This window comes from Xiphophorus maculatus, chromosome 11 (assembly GCF_002775205.1).
Source record: "Xiphophorus maculatus strain JP 163 A chromosome 11, X_maculatus-5.0-male, whole genome shotgun sequence".
Lineage (NCBI taxonomy): Eukaryota > Metazoa > Chordata > Actinopteri > Cyprinodontiformes > Poeciliidae > Xiphophorus > Xiphophorus maculatus.
Window position 1 is genome coordinate 24,060,903 of NC_036453.1, and position 22,899 is coordinate 24,083,801.

General features: G+C 39.3%; 1 protein-coding gene across 1 annotated transcript; it reads left to right on the plus strand.

The window, feature by feature from the left end:
• The first annotated feature begins 141 nt into the window (after positions 1–141).
• On the plus strand, positions 142–15,325 carry LOC102225792 (chromosome-associated kinesin KIF4-like). The gene is made up of 31 exons (XM_005800800.3): positions 142–326; positions 1,575–1,719; positions 1,795–1,909; positions 2,063–2,253; positions 2,475–2,564; positions 2,678–2,844; positions 3,822–3,916; positions 4,222–4,341; positions 4,619–4,794; positions 5,026–5,087; positions 5,179–5,311; positions 5,454–5,512; positions 5,737–5,842; positions 6,339–6,446; positions 6,573–6,731; positions 6,808–6,911; positions 7,014–7,158; positions 8,299–8,409; positions 8,498–8,581; positions 8,666–8,779; positions 8,864–9,019; positions 9,121–9,218; positions 9,919–10,048; positions 10,125–10,295; positions 10,396–10,515; positions 10,629–10,706; positions 12,202–12,303; positions 12,467–12,634; positions 13,478–13,603; positions 14,359–14,475; positions 14,811–15,325. Exons 2-31 carry the CDS (start codon positions 1,597–1,599, stop codon positions 15,015–15,017), a joined length of 3,735 nt encoding a protein of 1,244 aa, XP_005800857.1. The 5' UTR covers positions 142–326; positions 1,575–1,596; the 3' UTR covers positions 15,018–15,325.
• The last annotated feature ends 7,574 nt before the right edge of the window (positions 15,326–22,899 follow it).

Consider the following 22,899-nt stretch of genomic DNA (forward strand, 5'->3'; position numbering starts at 1 on the left):
AAAAAAAAAAAAAAAAAAAAAAGTTACAGTTGTATGATCTAAGTGTGGTACTGCATTTTTCGTCTTTGCCCTGTAGAGGTCAGTAGCGCTGTTTTCGTGTGTTTCCTGTTTTGTGCAGAAGAAAAATAAGGAGGCGGAGCTGCGCGTTTGAAAGTGGCGGGCAGGAACTCTTCTTACATTTTGGTGACGGGAAATTTTCTGTAATATCAACGGGGTTTAAAACGGTGGACGGTGGCATTATCGTGTCTTATGTGACAGTAATCCGCTGTCAACGTGAGCTACCGAATGCAGTTATCGTCCTAAGTCCTGGGTAAAACTTGAAAAAGGTACGTTAATGGCAACGTCTTGCTAATAACTGCAGCTAGCTGTTAAACTTCAAGCTGACGTTGACTGTATATAGTTAGCAGACAGCGCAACCCAGACTGTTTTATTAATAACTCAGTGCGATAACATTAATGTAAAAGAAATAAATAAATGAGTTAATTGTCATTCTCTGCCTCCAGACCCCACAGTTTATGTCCGCTAACTAGTTTTTGTATTGACGTGTAAAAGTAAAACATGGAGTCAGCTGAGTGATACCGTGCAGTAATGTATTGTGACAGGGTTTTTTTTTTTTGTACATGAATCACATATTAAGAAAAAAGATATTATATAAAGATATAATATTAAGATCAAAAAGCTCATTCTGAAGTGGCCAGAGACAGTTTTTACTATGTTGTCTTGAAGTCACTTGTCTGTTTTTAGCTCTCCATTTTAACCTTATACGCAGTCTTCCACTCTCCTTTATCTCCACATCTGAGAGATTTTGGTGAACAAGATCCTTAAAGCTCAGGAAGAATGTGGGCCTCATTAATGATGGAAAACAAAAAGACTAGCGACTGATAATATCATGCGATTTTATGGTAAAACATGAGAAACTTAACTTATGCCACAAGACTGTGCTGGATAATTAACCGCTTGGATTTAATGTTCATTTCCCCTCTACATTTGATCAAATAAAGGGATTAGATTTCAAACAATCAGTCGGATTAATTGTGATTAATCAATTATTGAAATAATCTTCCATTAATTTAGTAAACAAATAACTGTTAACTGGAGTATACAGTCTGGAAAGAAAGGCCCACTTGCTGAAAAAACAACATATTCAGAGCAGTAATTAAACCAAAACTGTACAAAATATACATGTATATTCTGTATTTAAGATGAGAAATCTTCTTTGTGTGTAAAATGTTCTACCCAAAACTCCTCAAATGGACTAGTTTTAGCTTCATCTGGTTAATATTGTGCTTAAAAAAAAAAAAAAAGTTCAATTGTGGGTAAAATGTTGTTAGATGTTATTGTTATACATGTTCTTTTTAAAAAAGAATTATTTCGCTTTTTCTGGATTTGAATACATGGACTAAATTATGTCCATTATACCAGAAAAAGATGTTAATAGTTTGGCGGCTCAGTTTCAGTTTCACATCATTAAGATCGGGTTAGCTACTTTCCACTTTGTGAATGTGCTGTAAAACTGTATCTGCTTCAGTCACATCCATGTTTTTCAGCATGTTTGCTCTTTAAATGTCTTGAAGCTGCTGAGCGGAATCTTTCACCATGATGAATGAAGACGCTAAGCTGATCCCGGTGCGCGTCGCCTTGAGATGTCGCCCGCTGGTGCCAAAAGAGATCAACGAGGGATGTCAGTCCTGCCTCACGTTTATTCCTGACGAGCCACAGGTGCGGCGGGTTGTATTAAACTTGAATAATGGGATTAAGATGAAGTTCTGTACAGTGTGTTTGTCTTTTCCTCAGGTGATCGTCGGCACGGAGAAAGGATTCACATACGATTATGTGTTCGACCCCGCTGCCGAACAAGAGGAAGTGTTCGGCACCGCCATCTCACCGTTACTGTGCGGACTTTTCAAAGGTAAGGCCGCTTGGCGATGTGCATTTTTATCACACTTAATTTTTGAATGCAGTGTACTATCAGCTGCATACAATTCTGGTTATATTAGCAGTTTTTAGGAAAACAAAGTCGGGCGAGCAAACGTTTTATTCTGCCAAACATTTTCTCTGTAAGGCTACCATGCCACTGTTTTGGCGTACGGACAGACGGGGTCAGGAAAAACCTACTCGATGGGAGGAACGTACACATCGGCGCAGAAAAACGACCCTTCAGTCGGAGTTATCCCCCGAGTCATTCGGAGGATCTTTGAGGAGAGAGAAAAGAGAGCAGACTCTGAATTCTGTCTGGCTGTATCGTATCTGGAGGTTGGCTGTTAACCAGATTCTTAGATTTGAAGATTTCAGTTTTGGAAAATTCTGTATTTTGTAGATTCTGCAATTTCTTTAAAACAACAAAACAAACAAACAAACAAAAAAGATTGAAATCAGATCTGGTATGAAAAAACTCTAAGATTATCACCCCCCAGTCTTATTTTGTATTGTGTCAAGCGTTTTGTAATTGCTTTTTAAATTTTTTTTTCCCCCAGATATATAATGAAGACATATTAGATTTGCTGTGTTCCTCTAAAGATAAACCAGCCATTAGCATTCGGGAGGACCCTAAAGAAGGCATTAAGGTGAGTGTATTTCAGCCAGCGAGACGTCACAGTAATGCTATACTGTGTATATTTAAGGGTCTTTAAGTCTTTTCTGGTTTTACTTTTGAAAATGACACAATTTTTGCCCCCAGATTGTTGGGCTGACTGAGCGGCAGGTGTTCACCGCCCCGGAGATGGTGGGTTGTCTGGAACTCGGGAACTCTGCGCGCACAGTGGGGTCCACGGCCATGAATGCGGCCTCTTCACGCTCCCATGCCATTTTCACGATCACACTGGAGCAGCGGAGAGGATCAGACAAGTCAGCTTCTTACACTTCTCTTTTTTTTTTTCATTTAATTTAATGTAATTTAAAAAAAAAAAAATACGAATAGCTTCTCAGCAATGTCCACAAACAGTTTATTAATATGCTCTCATTACAACACTACAGTGGAATAATATCCGCATATACGTGTCCCTTAAAGATTCTGATTACTTTTCTTTAAATGTATTCAAATTTCAATACTCAGCTTTTCACACATTTTCAGTTACTCAGTGTGATTTTTTTTTTCTTTCTTTAAAACACATTTTCTTTAATATCTGCTACTAGGCCCGACTCTGTTAAAACGTTCAGCAAAATCGCCACAGTTTCACTCTATTGACAGGAACTGAAAACAAATTTAGATCCTGACCGATTTATTCATTTTAAGCAAGAAAATAATAATAAAACATTGATTATTTAAGTTACAAGTGGTTCTCAAAGTCATCTTTTTAGAGCTGAGGACAACAGACTTTTTCGGATTAACACAAATATTAAAAAAAAGGTAACAGAAAAGAGATTTAAAAAAAAAAAGGTTATTTACTGATACCGCATGATTAGTTAAAACATGCAGCTTAATTATATCCTGCATTTTTCATTCAAAAAATACAGAATATCAGATTGATGTTGAAGGAAAATGAGCAGAAAAGGTCAAAATTGAATAGAACAGAATGTGAATTCTTAAGATTTCAAGATTGTTCTACATAAAATATGTTTTGGACTTCAGAGTCTGTTCTCATCAGCATTTCTTTCACCCATTATGACACAAACAATAGACTTTATTTATCCGAACACGCAATTAATTGCAAAAACTTCAACAGTACAAAAATTAATGTTTCACCTACTGTTTATTGTGATTCTGACGCGTCAACCTCCTCAAACTATTGTTGAAAAAAAATTTTATAATAATTTTCCAGCAAGAAAATAATTTGAGCAAACATTAGCCCAATTAAGACAATCTATGCAAACTTCTGCTGCAGAGTGGATTCGATTGTTTCAAAGCTGCACCTTGTCGATCTGGCGGGTTCAGAGAGACAGAAGAAAACCAAAGCAGAGGGAGACCGTTTAAAAGAAGGTAATCACAATACCTTTTTACTTATTTATTTATTTTTATACATCTCCCTCACTCATTTTTGTAAAAAGGTTTTCAGATAGCTTACAGTTTTATTGGAAAAAATGTTTTCTTTGTTTTCTTTTGCTTTGGAGCAGTTAGAAAAAAAACAAAACACTCTTTTGTTTTTATTTATTACTCCGAGCAAACATTGTAAGCCGGGGATGTCTAACTATTTGCATGCTATTTAATGCGGCGTCTTCCAGTGTTTAAAACTACAACTTTTCTTGGAGCACTTGTCTTGTGACTCTGTTTATTTTTATCCACAGGAATCAGCATCAACCGCGGCCTCTTGTGTCTGGGTAATGTGATCAGTGCTTTGGGTGATGAAAGCAAGAAAAACACCTTTGTTCCCTACAGAGACTCCAAGCTCACCCGTCTGCTGCAGGGTAGGCTTTGATTTAAATGTTCAAAAGTCCTGCTGGTCATTAGATCAGGGATAAATGCCGCTTTTTTTCTCTCTCTAACAAAAATAATCCCTTTTTTTCCCCCCCCAAACTTGTTTTCTGAAAGCATTTCATGCAGGTTCTTCTGCGTTTTAATTAATAAAAGGATGAAGGCTGTTTTCCAAAAACAATGCAGTTCAGAAATGCGATGCACTCTAATTGCTTTTTCCATTAAAAAAAAAAAAAATCAGTTCTTGTATGCGTTGTTTCTTTCCTTCAGATTCTCTCGGAGGAAACAGCCACACTCTGATGATTGCATGCGTCAGTCCTGCAGACTCCAACATGGAGGAAACCATCAACACGCTGCGCTACGCCGACAGAGCGCGCAAGATTAAGAATAAACCCATTGTTAACGTCGACCCCAGAGCAGCAGAAATGAGCCGACTGAAACAGCAGGTATTTAAAAAAAAAAAAAATCAATATGAAGCTGAACGCTCCATATACATGTTATGTTTGAAGAATCGTTACTAGTTACTCTAATTTAGTTGGAAATCTATTTATCTGGCAGCATGACTTTCTTTGTAACTATTTTGTGGTTTGTTTTTTTTTCCTGTATTTTCCAAGATGCAAAACCTGATTCTGGAAGTAGTGAACAAGTGAAAGCCTAAAGAATCTTTTCCTTTCCAGGTTCAAGAGCTGCAGGTGATGCTTCTGCACGCGCGAGGTGGAGTCGCTCCTGTGCTCTCCGGGTAAGAGGTCGGGGGTCAAACCGGGAGGATGAGTTAATAAATCCAGTCAGAAAAACACGCGCGACGTCTTGGTCACGGCTCTCTGTTCCAGGCCCAGTTCAGCTGAGGACGTGGGCAAGCTGCTGGAGAAGAACCGCACTCTGCAGGACGAGAACAGCAAGCTGTGCCGAGAGCTGAGCGAGGCGGTGGGACAGACAGCCCTCATGTTTGAGAAGATCATCATGGTAAGTGGGACCAGAATTATCTCCGAAATGATATTTATAAAGTTTCAAATGGATCAATAGGGGGGATTATTGGTTTATTCCAAACTAAAGTAAACATTTTAGGTTCTCAACTTCACTGTCGACTGTTTTGTTTCGTTTTCAGACGGAACAAACTAATGAGAAACTGCAAAGCAAACTGGAGCAGCTTCAGCGCCATGCAGCGTAAGTTTTCAAAATGGTCTGATTGCAGTTGTTTCCTGTTCTGGATATATATGGGAAAAATAAACATTTCAAAATATAAAGACTTCACTAATAACTTTCTAAAAAAAAAATAGGTTGCTTCATCAAGTTTGCTTCTTGTTTTTAAACCAATTAGAAGCATAATTAGTGTCCTACTAAATATGCCCTTTTAAGTTCAACGGTTTTAAACTCTTTATTTCTTTCAGCTGTGCTGTCGACCTTCAGAAAGTGCTGCAGTCATTGGAGGACCAGGAGTTAAAGGAAAATGTGGAGGTGATGAAGAACTTACAAGAGCTCATCTTGGAGCTCAAGGTAAATGAACCAGCTTTCATCAGAATGACGCCAACAGCTTTTGCAGCTGCTGCAGTTGATGTGATAGGGAAAATGTCCATCTATGAATTTGATAAACGCAGTGTGAAAGCATTGTTGCTTTTGGCAGCCATTTTAGTTTTAGTCTTAGTTTTTTTTCTCTCTCTCTCAAAAATGCGTCTTAGTTTTAGTCGTTTCTACGTGATTGTTTTTAGTCGACAAAGTCTTTACTTCCAAAAGAGCCAAAAAATATTCTCTTTGCCATACATTTAGTTACATACTAACATTTTCGTTTCGTTTTAGTCATCATATAGTTTTGCCATGTCTTTTTTTAAAATGATCATTATCGTCAACGATAAAATGTTATCGTTAACGAAAAACAATTTTGTCTATCAGAATTGTCGCCCCACACCTCTGTTATAGTGAATGTAATTGTCTTGGCTGACACTACAGGTGTTCATTGTTCCGTTTTTTCTTTGCTATGTGTTTGCTTTGTAAGAACGAGAGCGTCTGCATATCTGCCTCCATTGACGCCATGTCTGCGAGAGAGGAAGTACCAGAGGGGGCAGCGGGCGGCAGCAAAAATCCACCTGAGCAGTCTGCATCAGTACGGTTTCTGTGCAATTAGATGACTTTAGATGGTTTGTTGTGAAAGCATGAAATTGTTTTAAACAACACATATACGCTTTCTAACGTTTTTTGTGTTTGTTTTTTGTCCCCCGCGTCTGCAAAGGATTACCCGGAGGCTTTCACAGCCAACCATGCTCTGAGACAAGCCCAGCTCTCCAAAGAGCTCATAGAGCTGAACAACGTGTTGAGTTTGAAGGAAGCTTACGTGAGGAAAATGTGCGAGAACGACAGCCAGCTGGAGCCCATGCAGTCAGAGCACCACGTAAGACGACAAGAAGAGCAAAAGAGCTCAGTGTTAGTTTGTCCAGGTCATTCATTCAGATCGACTTGATCCCCAGAGAAACGTCCAAACTATGCAGTCGGCCGTCGATTCTCTGCAAAAGGAAAAAGAGGAACTGGTTTTGGCTCTTCAGTCAGCCAAGAAAGACACCAACCAGGCAAAGTATGACAACTTTATCCTCCCTGTAGCAGTGATCTGATTTAAAATCGTACAAGTACAAAATGATGTTTCCATTGACTTCTGATATCCATGAACTTATTGTAGACTCAGCGAGCAGCGGAGGAGGAGACTACAGGAGCTAGAAGCACAGCTTGTAGATATGAAGAAGAAGCTACTTGATCAGTCGAAGCTGTTGAAACTCAAGGAATCCTCTGTTCAGAAAGTCAGCAAGCTGATGCAGGAGATACAGGTAATTGGTCTTTTTAAAACATATGTTAACTTGAAGTGATCTGTAAAACTTAAGATGCCCAATCTTTACTTTTAAATTAAAAACAAGTAGTAGTTGGTTGTAAATATTACTGTTATCTCTGTGTTTTCCCCAGTGGATAATAAACCTGGCTGCCGTCTAACTTCACTTGCCCCCTCAGGCCAGCACTAGCTTTTTTTGCACTAGTGACGTTTTATTTAACAGTTATCAGACAGGAAGGAGGGAAGACTTGTGGTAAAAGAACCGAGGACGGGAGCCGGACTCGGTACAGCTGCGTATACGACTGTACCAAGCCGCGTGACGGTCCTAAATAATTTTTTTATACAACAGAAACCGCAATAGCAAACTGGTCTGCGCAGTTGCAAACGTGTCGTCCTCGCCACCGCACGTTGGCCTCGGTAGTATGGCGGCTTGAGCTGTACCAAAGTGGGCGTCAAGTATAAAACCCTCGACTCACGCTGAGGTACAATAACGGCTGAGGTATCCACCTTATTCCAGGGAGGCTTACTGGGGAAACGACTATGGGTCTTACTTCCCCAGTAAGCCTCCCAGGAATAAGGTGGATAGTCGCGTTTTAAAAAAAATTTTTTTTACGTTGAGCGCTCAGTGAACAAATGAGGGCTGTGAAGTAAAGACGTAAATGGCGTGCATTTATGTCTTCTGCTTAATACATGTTCTGACACGCGCTTTAAATGTCACAAAGTTTAAGCGTCATTTTCATCCAATCGGAGTGTACCTTGCAAATTTTGGTTAGGCTTGGATTAGTAACCAATCACAACCAGGAAATGAAAATATTGCACCAAACCATAGGATTTAGCAAAGTAGAAGATAATTTAATACAATAAATATCCAAATTTTGAACTCCCAGGATACTTAGTTAAGCTTACAAATACTTATTGTAAATATTTGTTATAATTTCTTTTAATTTATTTGCTTTTAAATGTGAGTTTTAAGGTCCAATGGCTCATTACTTAAGGATTTATTTGAAGTTCAAATAATTGATATTTATTTCCTGTCAACTTTTAATGATGGCCTTATCAGGTTTTCTGAGGGGAAAGCTGAACTTATTACATTGAAGTTACATGATCACAAACTGAAATAACCTGGTGTTTTCTCTTCCAGGCTATGAAGTCGCAGCGAATACAGCTGATGAAGCAGATGAGAGAAGATGCTGAGAAACACAGGCAGTGGAAGAACAAGAAGGACAGGGAGGTCCTGCAGCTGAAGGAGAAGGTCTGGAACAAATGAAAGTCATTTTGAGAAGCTGGAGAGAAGAGGCCATCCTCATATGTTTGCTTTTTATTCCACAATCGTGTTACAGGATCGTAAACGGCAGTACGAGCTGCTTAAACTGGAGAGAGATTTCCAGAAACAAGCCAACGTCCTGCGGCGTAAAACTGAGGAGGTTGGTTTCTTCTTCTGTTGTTGTGTTGCTTACTTTTGTTGTGCTGCTCCACAGCACATTAACCCACTTGTCATTTCGTCACAGGCAGCAGCTGCTAACAAAAGACTGAAAGATGCCTTGCTGAAGAGAAGCGAAGCTGCAGAGAAACGCAAAGATGGCCATAACCGAGGCCTGGAGGGAGCTGCTGCGAGAGTCAAGGTAGCTGACCAGGTTTCTGTTTCACTAAATAAACACTTATTCATGAAAGAGTTTGACTTAAAGTTGCGGCTCTCCCTGCGTCAGACGTGGCTGCTGAACGAGGTGGAGGTGATGGTGAGCACGGAGGAGGCGCGCCGCCACCTCAACGACCTGCTGGACGACAGGAAGGTCCTGGCTCAGGAGATCAACAACCTCAAACAGCAGATAGAGGCCGGGGAGAGACCTGCTCCTAAAATCAGAGTAGGTGGAGACACTTGTGCTGGAGTGCCTAAAAATGTAAAAGAAATCCAGGAAAAGGGAAAGATCTTGACTCCTTTGTTTTGTGGGATATTTTAATGCAGCGTCGGACTCTGATCATCTCTGAGTTGGAGACCCACGGGGCGCTGGAGACCCCGCTGTCCAAGCAGGTGGAGAACCTGGAGACAGAAATGGGCCTGAGGTAAATAAAACCGTCCACTTACAGCCAGTGTGCAATAGCACTTAAATCACATATACTTCAGACTCGACTCGCAGTTTTAAAACTTATGAACATGACTTTATTTTTAATGGGTTTTTTAATGCTTTGTTTATAATCTCTTATCTGGCTAATGGCCTGCCTGCTTTGGGTTATTAATTTCTCTTTACCTAGTGCTAACGTAGCGCTAAGTGACACAAATACTGCATGCTAACTATCACAAACATGGCGGCGCCACCGTTCAAAATCATATTTGTAGTAACACCAGATTACATTAAGAAACAAAAGTTGTTACTGTAGAGCTTTTCATGTTGGAATTGTTGTTAAATTGAAATTGTCTTTAAGTTTGATTTAGTTTTTATTCATATATCGCTAGCAAAAGGCAGGGTTTTTATTTTTACTTCACAGCCCTCATTTTCCTTTTCTGAGTAAAATATAGCAGACGCTTACTGCTGCATCCACTAATAAGTTGATGTTTATAAGAAGATTTTAAGCTAATAGTCATTTCTTAGGCATCACAATCCAGTGTTTTATGCAAACCATAAAACAGCAGAAATATGACTGTTGTGGGACTGAGACTTGACTTGGACTTTCAAGAAATAACTTGTGAACATCTGATATTGGCAGCAAAACAATGTTATAAAACAATGTGAAAAGATGTGCTAAATGGTTTGATTCCTCACAGAAACGCTCAGATCGCTGACCTCCAGCAGAAAGTCCTCGTCGCCGACGGCGAGGGGCGTTTAAAACAACGAGTCGACGGCCTCACCAGCATAGTGGACGCAAAGAGTGCGGTTCGGGTTCTAATGGCCGAGGTAAAAACTAAAAATAAAGCTAATTAAACTTGAATGCATTTCATACACAAACGTCACCGACAACTTTCATTCCCAGCTGGTGTCGGCTAAAGCGGCCTACTCCAAGTTGGAGAGCGAGCTGAAACAGGAGAAGGGAAACGCCCAGGATTTAAGAAAGATGCTGGCCGATGAGCGGAACGTGATGTGCACCATGGACATGGAGCATCAGCAGCAGCTGGTGGAACTGGAGCAGAGGCACCAAGAGAAGGTGATGCATCTGTGAGGGGAAAAATAAAAAACAACTCCTCAGACAGGAGCGTTTTTCCCGGCGCTGTCCGTCGAACCCTTTCTGTTTGTTTTCTCTGCAGGTTCTTTACCTCCTCAACCAGCTGCAGAACAAACCCATATGCGAGGAGTCGGAAGAAGCGAAGCAGGAAGAGGAGACGAGCTCAAAAGAGAGAGAGCTTCTCCAGCGCCTCAAAGTCCAGGTTTGTTTATTCAACATCTAATGTCTGTTATTTATTTTATTTTATCGTTTTACTTTTTTTAAATGTTTCGCAAGTGTCTTCTGATGAAGTATTTAAGTTTGTATTGTTTTTAGGAGGAAGAGCTCGCAAAGTTACGAACATTAAGCGAACAGAACCAGAAACTAATGGAGCAGAACGAGCAGTACAGAGAGGTAACATCCCTAATCTTTTTTTTTTTTTTTTTTTAAAGTTTGTACGGTAGATTGATACTACATTAGATTATTTTAAAATAATTTCACTTTTATACTCGGATTGCTAGAGAAAATCAATTAAAGTGGATCTAAAGCCTGAATTATTTCCTTCTCATTGACCAATGAGAAGGAAATGCCACACTTTTTCCTTCCACTCAACTTTTCATGAATTTGGTGTAACTTTCACAATATTTAAACGTTTTGAGACATTTTATCATCTGTAAGCCATAATAATCAGAATAACAAGAAATAAATTCTTGAAATATTTCAAGCCTTTATTATGTGTAATGAATTTCTATAATATGAGTGTCAATTAACAGTATTGAGATTTTTCATGATGTTCTAAACATTTTAGTTTTACTTGGTTTCGTCTTGGCTAATTTCTTATCAATCAGAGATTTTGACACATTTGTTAAAGGTGGAAACTAATCAACTGAAATAATGATATCGTTTTAAAATATTAATCAATCTCATTTATATTTGACACCTTTTTACTAACTTGTAAATAAATTAAACAGAAAGTAAAGAACTACCTTTATTTATTATTCATTAATGGGCCATTTCTGAAATGATAAATTAACTTTCAAAATATTATATAGGGTGGTCGCACATTCTTAAAAAGTCTTAAATGAATGCATCTAATTTAAGGTCTTAAAAATGTCTTGAAATCATTATAAAAAGGTAAGTCAGCCTTAAATACATTAATTGCAGGTCTTGAATTTTGTGGTGGTAAAACTATTTTGTCCAGTATATTCTACTTAGTTTATTTTTCTCGTGGGACTTTTCTGTCGCACGCAGACATCTTCATTACGCTCCGTGACTACAGGCGGTTGAGGCTACCGCTAACTAGCTGCTAGCATGCCCTTGCTAGCTAGCTAGCTTTTTTGCACTTATCATGGTGGGTCTACGGTAAACCTAGAAAGCCTGGACTTGTTCACTTTCACTTTGGAAATGTTTGCTCTGCGCTTTGGATTTTTACTGTTTGGGGGGGAAAAATATGACAAACTTTGATGTATTTTGATTTTAAAATGATTGAGAGAAATCATCTGCTTGGATTAGAAACCCTTCTGGCTACATCTGAAATGTCAGTGATGATGTTTTAATAATGAAACATAATAAAGAAAATAGTAAAAGTTGGTGAAAACTCACATTTGTCCATACGAGTTGATAATTGCAGATGTTTCATGTGTTCTTGCATTTGTAGTTTTGGCTGTGTCTTAAGCCAAAAAGATAATTTGACAAATCTAAATTATATTGAGGAAATGTACAGTAAAATAATCAATTAAAAAGAAAACAAGGTGGCTTTATTACTTTTGTTGCCTGAGGTGAAATGGATTTCGTGAAAGCGTGACAGGCAGCGAGCTGAACGGGGATGAAATCCCAAAGGCAGCTAGCAGGAGTTGTTCCCCCCCTAATCTAACGAGGCTTTAAAAAACTTTTTTTTTTCCCACCATAGAAACTCTCGTTGCTCCACTTGGCAAGTGAGAAGAAAGTTCTTGCACCTGCCATCAAGAATGAAATGAGCCTAAACGACTCATTCGAGTACGTTCCTCCAAAAGTAAGTTTTTTTTAAGATGTTTTTGCCATTTTGAAGTTTTCCCAGCCCCACCTGAGTTCCCAGATATTCCGGCATCTTGCCTCATGACTGCAGCTGGCTCAGTGTTTAGACTCACAACTTGTAATCCCAATTTGATTCTGTTTACTTTGTGTTCTCCCGAAAGCCCAAACAGAAGAGGCTCACCACCGCTAAGGCAGCTCTGAACACAACCATCAACGTGACGGAGCTGCTGTCCCCCAGCGAGGAAGAGGACGAGGGCGAAGTGGACGAGTGGCTTCCCGAGAATGCCGAGAAGGGACCGAGGGCCTCCAAGAAACCCAAACTAACCGGGGTAAGACCAACCTGAGTTCTCCAAAACGGAGACGGGATTCACGATGTGGGAAACGCTAAATAAAAATGAAAACCAAGATACTTACTTTTTTTAAAAAAAATCAGCTTCTCAAAATTCTGCTAAATACAAAAAAAAAAAGAGAAAGAAATGAAAAGTGTCAGTAGCAGTGTGTCCATATCTGGATAAATATGTAAAAATGGTTAGAATTTAGATTTTAATCTTATGCCTAATTTCTGTTGGCTTATTTCTCTTTTTATTGTAACTAAATTAGTTGCCACATCACAACTTGATTTGCTCGCATCCACCAAATATTTTGATGAGTTTACTTTCCATTTTAATATAACACACATTTAGTTTAACGAAAAGGGAAATTTCCATGTTTTTGTGGCTTTTAGCTCCTCCTGCTCCCACTTTTCTTGAAATGTGTCCGGTTCAGAATACCAAACATTCACGCCTGTAGGCAGAGTTCTGCTCCTGGCTTTTTGCAGCTTCTTTGCAGTTCCTTTCATTATCTGATTTCACATAATTATTAACTGTGTTGGCTATTAAGTTAGCAAAGTTGTTTTTATGATTTGCTCAGGTCTTAAATTGAAACCTTTAAAAATTCTTACATTGAACTCAGTGGAATTGATAGAAATCCTGGGTTTATGACATCATTTCTTCATATGATGCAACCTTTCTGTGGACTACAACTCAGGCTTGCAACCTTCATCAATAAACCAGAAAGAAAGCACACCAGCTCTCGCCTAGCACTGCTTTAATCCAATAAACCAGTCCGGTAGTTCCTAAAGTTGAGCTCTGAGTCAGAAAAGCGTTAACGCCAAATTCTGTGCCTTTGTTCAGTGTGCGTGCAAAGGTCGCTGCAGCAACAAGCAGTGCAGGTGTCGCAAAGGGAAGATGACGTGCGGCGAGAACTGCCAGTGTGATCACGAGAAGTGTCGAAACCTGGACAGCCAGGCGGCGGCCGCGGTGAGTTCCTGCCACTCCAGAGTCCAACTGTGACCTCAAGTTGAATGAAAATGGTGTCAAACGTTTTCTGTTTGTGCCGCCATCGTTTTAAAGGCAAGTTTTTCCAGAGGTCTTCTAAGGTCAACCAGCTTATCCATATTAACACTATTAACTAATAAAATACAATCAACCGTGCTACTTTTTTGCTGGTTTGTGTGGCAAAAATTTTCATTTGTGCCGTCATAATTTTTAGCATTTAAAACCAAAACTTTTCCAGAGTTCAACCTGCCCCTACACATTTACATAATCAAACAAAATTCATATTTTTTTTTTTTCCTGCATGTTTGTGCAGCTAAAAACTTTGTAGCGCAGTCAATGTGTTTAATGTTGTAGACGTGGGGATGGAAACTGGTTGATTTTTGACCTGTGGAAATATTTATTATTATTAAAATGATGGCGGCACATACAAATTTTTTTTGCTGCACAAACGTTTGACACAAGTTTCATTTGATTTGAAGAAAGTGCTCTTTATGTTGCACCCCAAAAACCAAGCATACAGGAAAGATTTCACATTTTCAGGAAAACAGGAAATGCATTGAAACACATCTGTGACGTGTAATAGATTTAATAATGGAACAAGTGACAATGCTGCACAGCTTTTTATTTGTTTACCTTGCAGCAGAACCGCTTCATTTTGATCAGTCCCAAAAAAAGCAAACCTAAAATCAAATACCTTTCTAACGATGAAAAACGATGACCTCTGATCTCCGTTTCAGGACGGAAGCATCGCAGACGGCGCTTCTAGAGACTCTGTGTCCCTGCAGGACCCGTCCTGCGACAGCCCCGACAACGCCACCTTCTTCAAGCCTCCATCTTGCACCCCAACTAAAAAGGTAACGATGGACACGGGCACAGCATTTTCCCGGAGTCGCAAACAGAAGCTCTGTTCATGCATGTGCTTGAAATCCTTCAAAATGTTTAAACTTCGATAAGATGTTTTTGAGATTTGCACGGAACTTGATTCGTTATAAAGTGCTCGATATTTTTTCTGCACAGTTTTGTAATACACTTTGACAAGACTCTACAGAAAGTCAAATGATTACTTATATTGTGTTTAAGCATTTAATTTGAGTAGGAAGGTCATTTAACTTCACACAAACTAATCTGTTCAATGCTGTGAATGTTTTTTTATTCCTAATGAACTTTATAAAAAAAAAACACTTTGTAGGTGCTGAAGGAAATTGGAGACATGGGCCAAGGCACCGCTGAGCTGAAGTTGCTAAGGAAACCCGCCTTGACAGAGGAGGAGGAAGGCGAGGAAGAGGATAACGAGGACAGAACGACGGTCAGCTTCCTCAAGAAGAAGAAGCGACTCCTGACCAGCTTCCAGAACAGTTTCTTCTCTGGCTGCACTCCCATTCGAGAGGAATCCTAATCCTAATAACTTCTGTTGTTGTTTTTTTCTTCATGTAGTTGTCAGTGTTTGTTTTTGCCGTATCTTTTGTCTATTTTTATGTCCTCTACTGTACCGTGGAAGTAGCTGTAGATTTAAACTCTTCTGTTGATAGAGAGAAACTAATGGACGTTAAATAGTTTTGAACCACCGACTGGAATTCTTGCTGATCAAGAACTCCTGCACAGAACTTTCATTGTCCTTCACTGGCGTTAAAAAAAAAGTCCGTTGCCACTCATCGCCTTGTATGTGCTTTTAGTATCAGAGCTTAATAAAGTCTTAAAATCACATCTAGATTTGAACAAAGATGACTTTTCTTCCCCTTTTTTATTGTTCCAAAAATATTAAATTTCTAAGCATTGATGAAGAATATTTTTATTTATCCAAATTGTAATTTCATGTCCAGTTTTTCTGCTGTTTCAGAGACGTTTTGCATTGAAATCCGTTTTCAAAATCACCATTTCTTACAGTTGACTACATTAATTAATCCAGTTCTTTCACATTAAGCTTGCACAAAATTAAGATGTATTTTTGTTTCGTTGTTAGGCAAGTTTATTCATCATCCACTAACACTTTTAGATGTCCCATTTTCTAGAAGTTTTGTGTTTCAATTTTCTGGACTTCACATTGGTCATTTCTTTGACCCCGTCTCCTGGCGGACCTTGAAGCTCAGCGTCACTATTACTTGAAACCATTAATCTCATCACCTATCTGTGGAATAACATCATTTTAGAATGAATAAAATTGTAGTATTTACAAACTGTTGTGGTTTCTTCCATCACACTTGATACTTGATTGCATGATGGTGAATTTCCTAGCCTCTAGAAACATTAGCTACAAGTTGCTAGCACTGTAAGGCTCCTCAACACCAAACGGACTTTGACTTTTCAAGGTTTTCTGTTTTCAACCCAAAAATGTTTCCTATTGGGTTGGAGACCCAATAGGAAACATTCGGGATGAATTGGAGGGGAGAGTGCTAGTCGGGTTTTCTCAGCCAACATCAGTGTCTGACCTTGCAAATGTTCTGATGGAGGAAGATTCTCATAAACATACGCATTCCCACTTCACATATCACTTTAGAGACATTTGCTGCCAATGCATACAGAGTATGCTTATTAATGCAGTTATTTACTTTAATAATTATGTAGAAATTTTAACCAATGAGTTCGGTTGTGGGTAAATATTTAAATGTTTGTTGTATTTAACTTCCACCATTATTGACACTTGTCTCAGAATGCACATCTATGGCCATGTTGAGTTCAGTTTTCTACTGTTGCTCCATATGGATCTGGAAATGTGTTTAACAATATTGTTTGTCTTATTTTGAATGCATAATGGTAACTGAAAGCAGGTCCGGTACGCCTCTCTCTGTCTGCAATGTTTGCTGCCACCAGCAGAGGGCGAGAGAGGTCACAGTAACCCTAACCCAGCTGGGTGAAGCTCAACGTTTCAGCGCAAAGATCCAACACCTTTTTGTCTTTTTGCCACAAATTAACAGCTGTAGTGGCGAGAGAATTTGGGAGCATCATGTACACCCATTTTAAATCATTAATTTCTGTTTGATGCCGATGCTTAATAATGTCGCAGCAGGGAACGGTTTGCTGTTTTTCGCTCTGCTTAGACAAAAATGAGACAAGTGAAGTTGTAACATTAGCATCCAATGGTATTGTCAGGCAAACTTACAAAAATGTGGGTCACTGGTAGTGTATACTTCTAAATCCAAAATTGCTACATTGGATCACAATGTATGCACTAAAAAAAACCCAAGTATTTCAGAAGGGCACTTTTTTGTTCAGAGAGAAAAAAGGGCAGTTGCTCTAGTAGCATGAGACAGTGTCTACGCCTGGGTGTTAGCATAAAAGGCACTGAACACAGATGCATAACCACACTTTTCAGATTTATTTATTTTTGCGGAACATTTGAATTTGGAAACCATGCGTCATCCCGTCACTTCGCAGTTTTAAACTCTGAATAAAATGCATTAAAGTTTTGTGTTTGTAGCGTGATTCACGGCGGAGAAGAAGTGAAAGAGTTGATTCAGGACGACTTTTGTTAACACTTTTTGCACGGAGGGCCGTTTCCTCTGCGAATACAGTGGAAACGGTGGGCAGATCCCACTTCCTTGCTTCGATCAGGTGTTTCACACAAATTCTTTTGTCTCGAGCATCTCCCGTCACGTTCACCGCAACCAAACTGCAGTCCATGACCAATTTCATGTCAGGAAATCTTCAAAAAGCTGAGGCGGCAATCGCCATTAGGAACAAAACCTAGCTGCAGATAAAGAAAGGAGCCACAGGCTGCTCTAAACTTGAATTAGTCATTGAACTCATGGAATATACAACCCTAAAGAGTCAATCATTTCTGAACTCGGCTCATGGAGCGGGTACAGGCTGGGGGGCGTGAGGGGCCTGCATGTGACAACGTGCTCTGGGCTCGGCGAGCGGATGCAGCTATCTGATCTCAATTGCTTTCGGAGTTATCACGACCTTCGTCACTGTCGACTCCAAGCCGCAAAGAGAGGCTTTATCTGCACGGCTAGAACTGCTGTGTGGATATTCTCTCTCCTGAGGACACTGGACTCTGCTCTAAGGTGTACCGATCCCTCAGATAAGATAGCTCAAGTGTATGAATATAAAAAAACAAAAAAAATCAAAATAAAGGTTAAAAAGTCAGGTAAAAGGAAAAACAAAAGAACCATAATTCATGCTTCTTCTTTTTTAGCAAGCGTGTTGCGTTATTAAAAAATTAGACCGTTTAAAAGAAGGATTAGTATAAAAAGGTGACAGAAAAACACAAAATTTATCTTTCTTTTATGGTTTTAGGGTCGTTTCATTGTGACTCAAATCAGAACAAACAGACCTTTGCCCGTTTGATTAAGAAGAAATAAGACGAAGAAATGCAGGTTATAATTCATGAAACGTTTTCGTGATGCCGATACAAAACAACACGTTTCAGTATTTTATAATCAGCTTTTCTTTTCTGCGAGAAAATACAGATGGTTCAACATCTGTATTATTATTATTTTTTTTAATAACTGTCGTACAGTTTGAACTTTTCCACATTACAGCCGCTAACATTTCATGAAAAGAGATCAGAGTAACCTCCCTAATTCTGATACCCCTAAATGAAATTCAGAGAATAGAGTTCGTCTCGGTACAGTGCAATGTCAGTGTCACTCCAGCTTCTCTGTGAACGCTGCAAAATGATCCTACCAAAAACTTTTGGTTTAGTTTCGAATATGTTGAAATAGGACAAAAGTAACTTTTTCAGCAAGATATGGGAGCTTGTTTTAAGCCAATAATTTCTCAATATTGATATAAAAAGTAGTTCCACTGGCAGATTATTTCACTCATAATATGGGAAAAATATTTTGTTGTAAGTGAAGTAATCTCCCAGTGGAAATAAAACTTTTTTTTAAAATTAATATTAAGGAATTATATAAATATATTGAAAAATAGACAATATATTTATATAATTCCTTAATATTAAGTAATTATTAATTAATTGATAAAACCAAATAAGCAGTGAAAGCATCAATAAATAGCTGTTCCTCCAAGATTTTGTGATTGCTTTAGTGCTTGGGATTTTTTTGCAATCAAAATTACAGATTTTGTGGCGCCAACTTACAAATGTTTGTAAGGGATTTTTACGACATTCGCGCTAATGTATGATGTTAAATGTGACTTTTTATTACTCGTGTCAATTACAGACTGTAAAATCAAGTAAGGCTGAGGCAGCAGTCACTAAAACCCATACAGTTTTTGACCAATTTTGAGACAATTTGCAGTAAAATCAGAAAGCAAATGTGGAGATTTGTTGATTTTGTGTGAATTTTTCAGAGTTGTGGAAAAACTGGAAGGACTTAATGATGTAATTTGGAGTCTGGAGGGCCACATGAAAAGCTGCGGCGGGCCAGATTTGGCCCCCGGACCTTGAGTTTGACAGCTGTGTCCTAAGATGTTCCCAGAGCTTTTTCTACTGCAGCTGCCAGGCTCTTATTTTAGTCTGTGAGGTCTGCTGGAGCTTTAATAGCAATTACAATAAAAAAATGGATGAATGGATGATTGATTGAATGAATGACCAAGCACAAGGCAATCATTGGGATAAAGACACACTAAATTTGGGTGCTAGGACCTAGACATCCTGACGTAGTTTGAGCTGATTTGTAAAAAAAAAAACAAAAGAGGGCAAATATTTTTTTTGTACAAGAAAATTTGTTCAACCATCAGAGCAACATTTGACAAATCAACATTTCAGATTTCTATTTTTTTTATTTATTTGAAAGCCATGTGTCGTCGTCCTTCCACTTGGACATTTAAGCATTACTTTGTGTCGCATGAAATCTCAATAAAACACAGTTTGCGGTCATAACGTGATAAAACGCGATTAAAGTCCTCGAAATGAGTACTTTTTTTGCGACGCTCTGTAACCTGCTCGCACCAAAGAGGCCTCCACCAATCTTTAACGAAGGCTTTAACCTTTTATTGTATTGTAATGTCGTCTGATCGACAGAGATCAAGAGTTATTTTTATTTTTATTTTTTTGCTTCCTCATGTGAGATTGCTTCACAGTTTTGAGTTTGTCTTCTGATCAAGCAACCTGAGGCTAAAGCGGGTTTTTTATTCGTTCCAACCAAAATCAAGTCCTCTGTAATCTCTACATGTAAATGTCTATGAAGTAAAGGTTTCACCATCCAGTTTTAGTTATCTATTTTTGTAGATTTTGATTCCAGAGGGCTATAAGTGGTGCTGAATACATATTTTCTGCATGAGGGACAAAAGAGATGTACTTGAGGGCCCGGCCCCACCCTCAGTGCCACTCAGAGTGGAATCAGGATGTTGGGTTGAGGGGCAGGGCGCTCGGCCTGTTAAATATTGACAGCAGATGTAATAATTAACCCTCCAGCGACTCCCGATGACTTAAACTGGCCACCGTGCCTCGCTGCCATTGCCATCGCCGTCTTTCCTGCTGCTCGCATCGAAACGAGGACTCCCCCTCCCCACTCTCTCTCCCTCTCTCTCTCTCTCTCTCTGTCTCGTTCTGGCCGATCGCCGTGGGCAACGCTCACGCCTGACCCGGTCCCGGCAGGTGGGCTTCGGGCCCCTTTTCCGGCCTTCACGTCCGCCCGTGGGTCACGACACCCTGCTGCTCTTCGAACCTTTGGCCTCTTCTGTGAAATCCGCCGGGCCATGTTGAAGTTGAAGGTGAGTGGAAGAGAGAAACAAAACCACCAAAATGGTTTTCTGTAAGGTAAAACCCATCTTTATCTTCTTTGGTGTTTATTCCCTCTTTTAGTACTTTATTGATCCATGACGAATGAGTTATATTTCTGTGTCTTCTTTTTTTTTTTTTTTTTCTTGCAACTTTCCAAGCTCGAATAAAAACTACAAAATATCCCAAATATTCCAGCTCAACCTACAAAGCAGGTTAGTTAGCAAGAGCTTATGAAGACAAATGTCAGAGTGAGCAGGAAACGCGGGGCCTGCAGGTACACAGGTCAGACACACCCTTATACTCGCCTTCATTGTTGACAGCTGCCATAAAATCTGTGTTATCTACACAGGCCTTGGCCCTTTGGCCGTGCTGTTGGAGGAGTACGAGCAATGATGCTGTTTATACTTCAGGCTATAAAAACTGGGAGGAGGAAATTGTCAGGTCAAAGTTGCCTGGGAGCGGAGCCGCGTCGGCCGGCTACTAAATCTCTTAGCTTTCTTTTCTCTCTCTCTCTCTTTGAAGGGAAGCGGACGTGTGAGGCGATCTTCATCCTCCGTGCCAACGACGATCCCAGTGGTTGTCGCTGGATGTAACAGCAACTCCATGTGGAAGCTGCTGTCAGTTCCAGTGGAGGTGCTGTTACCTGCAGAGACCGACCGATTACCAAAGGTTGCCGTTGCCGATTGGAGAAAGTATTTATTTATTAATTTATTTTGACGCAATGGGCCACAAGGTGATGACCTATGAATTGACAGCCAGTGATTTCAACCATCTGCCTGTCAGTTCTGTAGGCCACTGCTGCGTTTGTTCCTCTGAGCCTTCACAGATTTGAAGCCGGTGACGTTTTAACTTTTTTGTTTTTGTCTTTTGTTTTTGTGAACTTACAATAAATGAAATATACAGTTATTTGTCCACGAGTCTTTTGTTTGTACGTTTCCCTTTTCTTCATGCAGTCTTTGAATGATGACTGATTATTAACCTCAGAGGGATCAGGTGACATTAGTGGAAAAGGTCTTATCACATATGGGCAACCTCACAGGGCGTCATGTCCCACCGGGGGCGTCACAAGAAAAAAGATCCGTTGCGACTTGAAATAGTTTCCTATTTCCTATGTGAATGTCCTCTTAATATTAAACCTACTTAATGATGCTACAGCTACAGATTGAAGGCTACACTAAAGGGTTTTTTCTCTATTTTTAAGTAATCTTGACCGAATTTAGATCCTAAGACTATCTTGAACTTGGTTATTGTGCACTAAACTTTGATTCTTTCCAATACTGTTTGTTAATATAATTAATTTAGTAAAGTTAATTTTAGTTTAATTAAGAAAATATTTTTAGCTTTGTCTGAGATAAGAGTGGGACCCAGGGCACCACTCATGTAAGAACTGCCACCGGATCCTCCTGGATAGCACATTTGTTCAGTTCCACCTAGAAAAATCTCTCAAATGTTAACATCGAGGATAACAGAGTATTTTTTGTTTTTCTTCATTGGTGAAAGAGAAAATATCCTAACAATGATTGCTATTGTGCAGATAAATGTTGTAAGAACTGATTCAAAAGTTATCATTAAAAAGTAGCAAGATAAGCGTGAAAATGAAACTCAGTTTCGTATCAATTTTATGCCATGTTCTCATAATATATGATGTGGTAATAATTCAGCTAATGCGCTTTTTCTTTTCAGCCTGCAAACACATCTGCTATCTTCATGAAGCAGCGATGATTTATGCAAACCATCGGGTTGCTGCTGTTGCCCTCTGTGTTTCTGAGAAAAAGTAGCCACTTCAAAGCTGTCACAACTTTATTGGACTGCTCAGTCATACTCTGGATTATTAATAAACTGTGGGCTTGTTGTGTTCATAGAGTGCTCTCTGCAATTACTGTCACCCCCTAAGCCTTAATTAAAATCCTGTTGCTGCAGAAGGAACACCTCACACTCTCATGCTGGGGATTTTACAAAAATACAACCTTTAATTTGAGTCCGTTTGATCAAACGGGGAGGTGTTCTCACTTCGAGAACAAATTGATTCGTCAAAGTTTCTGCCATATTTAAGGTTACACTTAACAATTTCCACAAAAAACAGTCATGGGAAAAAATAACGACTTTTCTACCCTGTGTGATTTTCAGACATAGATGCATATTTAATAGAAATTTTAACAATTGTGCACAAGGACGATCGAAACAACAGGTGTCAAACTCCAGTCCTCAAGGGCCACTGTCCTGCAGTTTTTAGATGTGCCACAGGTACAAAACACTGGAATGAAATGGCTTAATTACCTCCTCCTTGTGTAGATAAATTCTCCAAAGCCTTGCCAATGACCCAATTATTCTATTCATGTGTGGTGCAGCAGAGGCACATCTAAAAGTTGCAGGACTGTGGCCCTCGAGGACTGGAGTTTGAGACCCCTCATCTAAACAAACATAGTTTTTGGACAAATCAGTCAAAATTTGAGTTATTTGTACATCAGAAGAGATGCCATGTCTGGTATAAACCCAACACAGCAAAACAGGAAAAGAAAACTCACACCTGTGAAGCACAGAGGTGGAAATGTGATGGTATGAACTCTAACACGTATCACAAACCGTTCAAGGAAAACATGACCTTGAAACATGTGTTGGACTACAGGATCTTGTGAAGTGACTTGAAACA

Coding starts and splice junctions, on each gene's coding strand:
- LOC102225792 (XM_005800800.3), top strand. CDS start 1,597: ATGATGAATGAAGACGCTAAGCTGATCCCGGTGCGCGTCGCCTTGAGA. Junction 5,312..5,453: donor TGTTTGAGAAGATCATCATG/GTAAGTGGGACC, acceptor TTTCGTTTTCAG/ACGGAACAAACTAATGAGAA. Junction 6,732..6,807: donor CCATGCAGTCAGAGCACCAC/GTAAGACGACAA, acceptor CTTGATCCCCAG/AGAAACGTCCAAACTATGCA.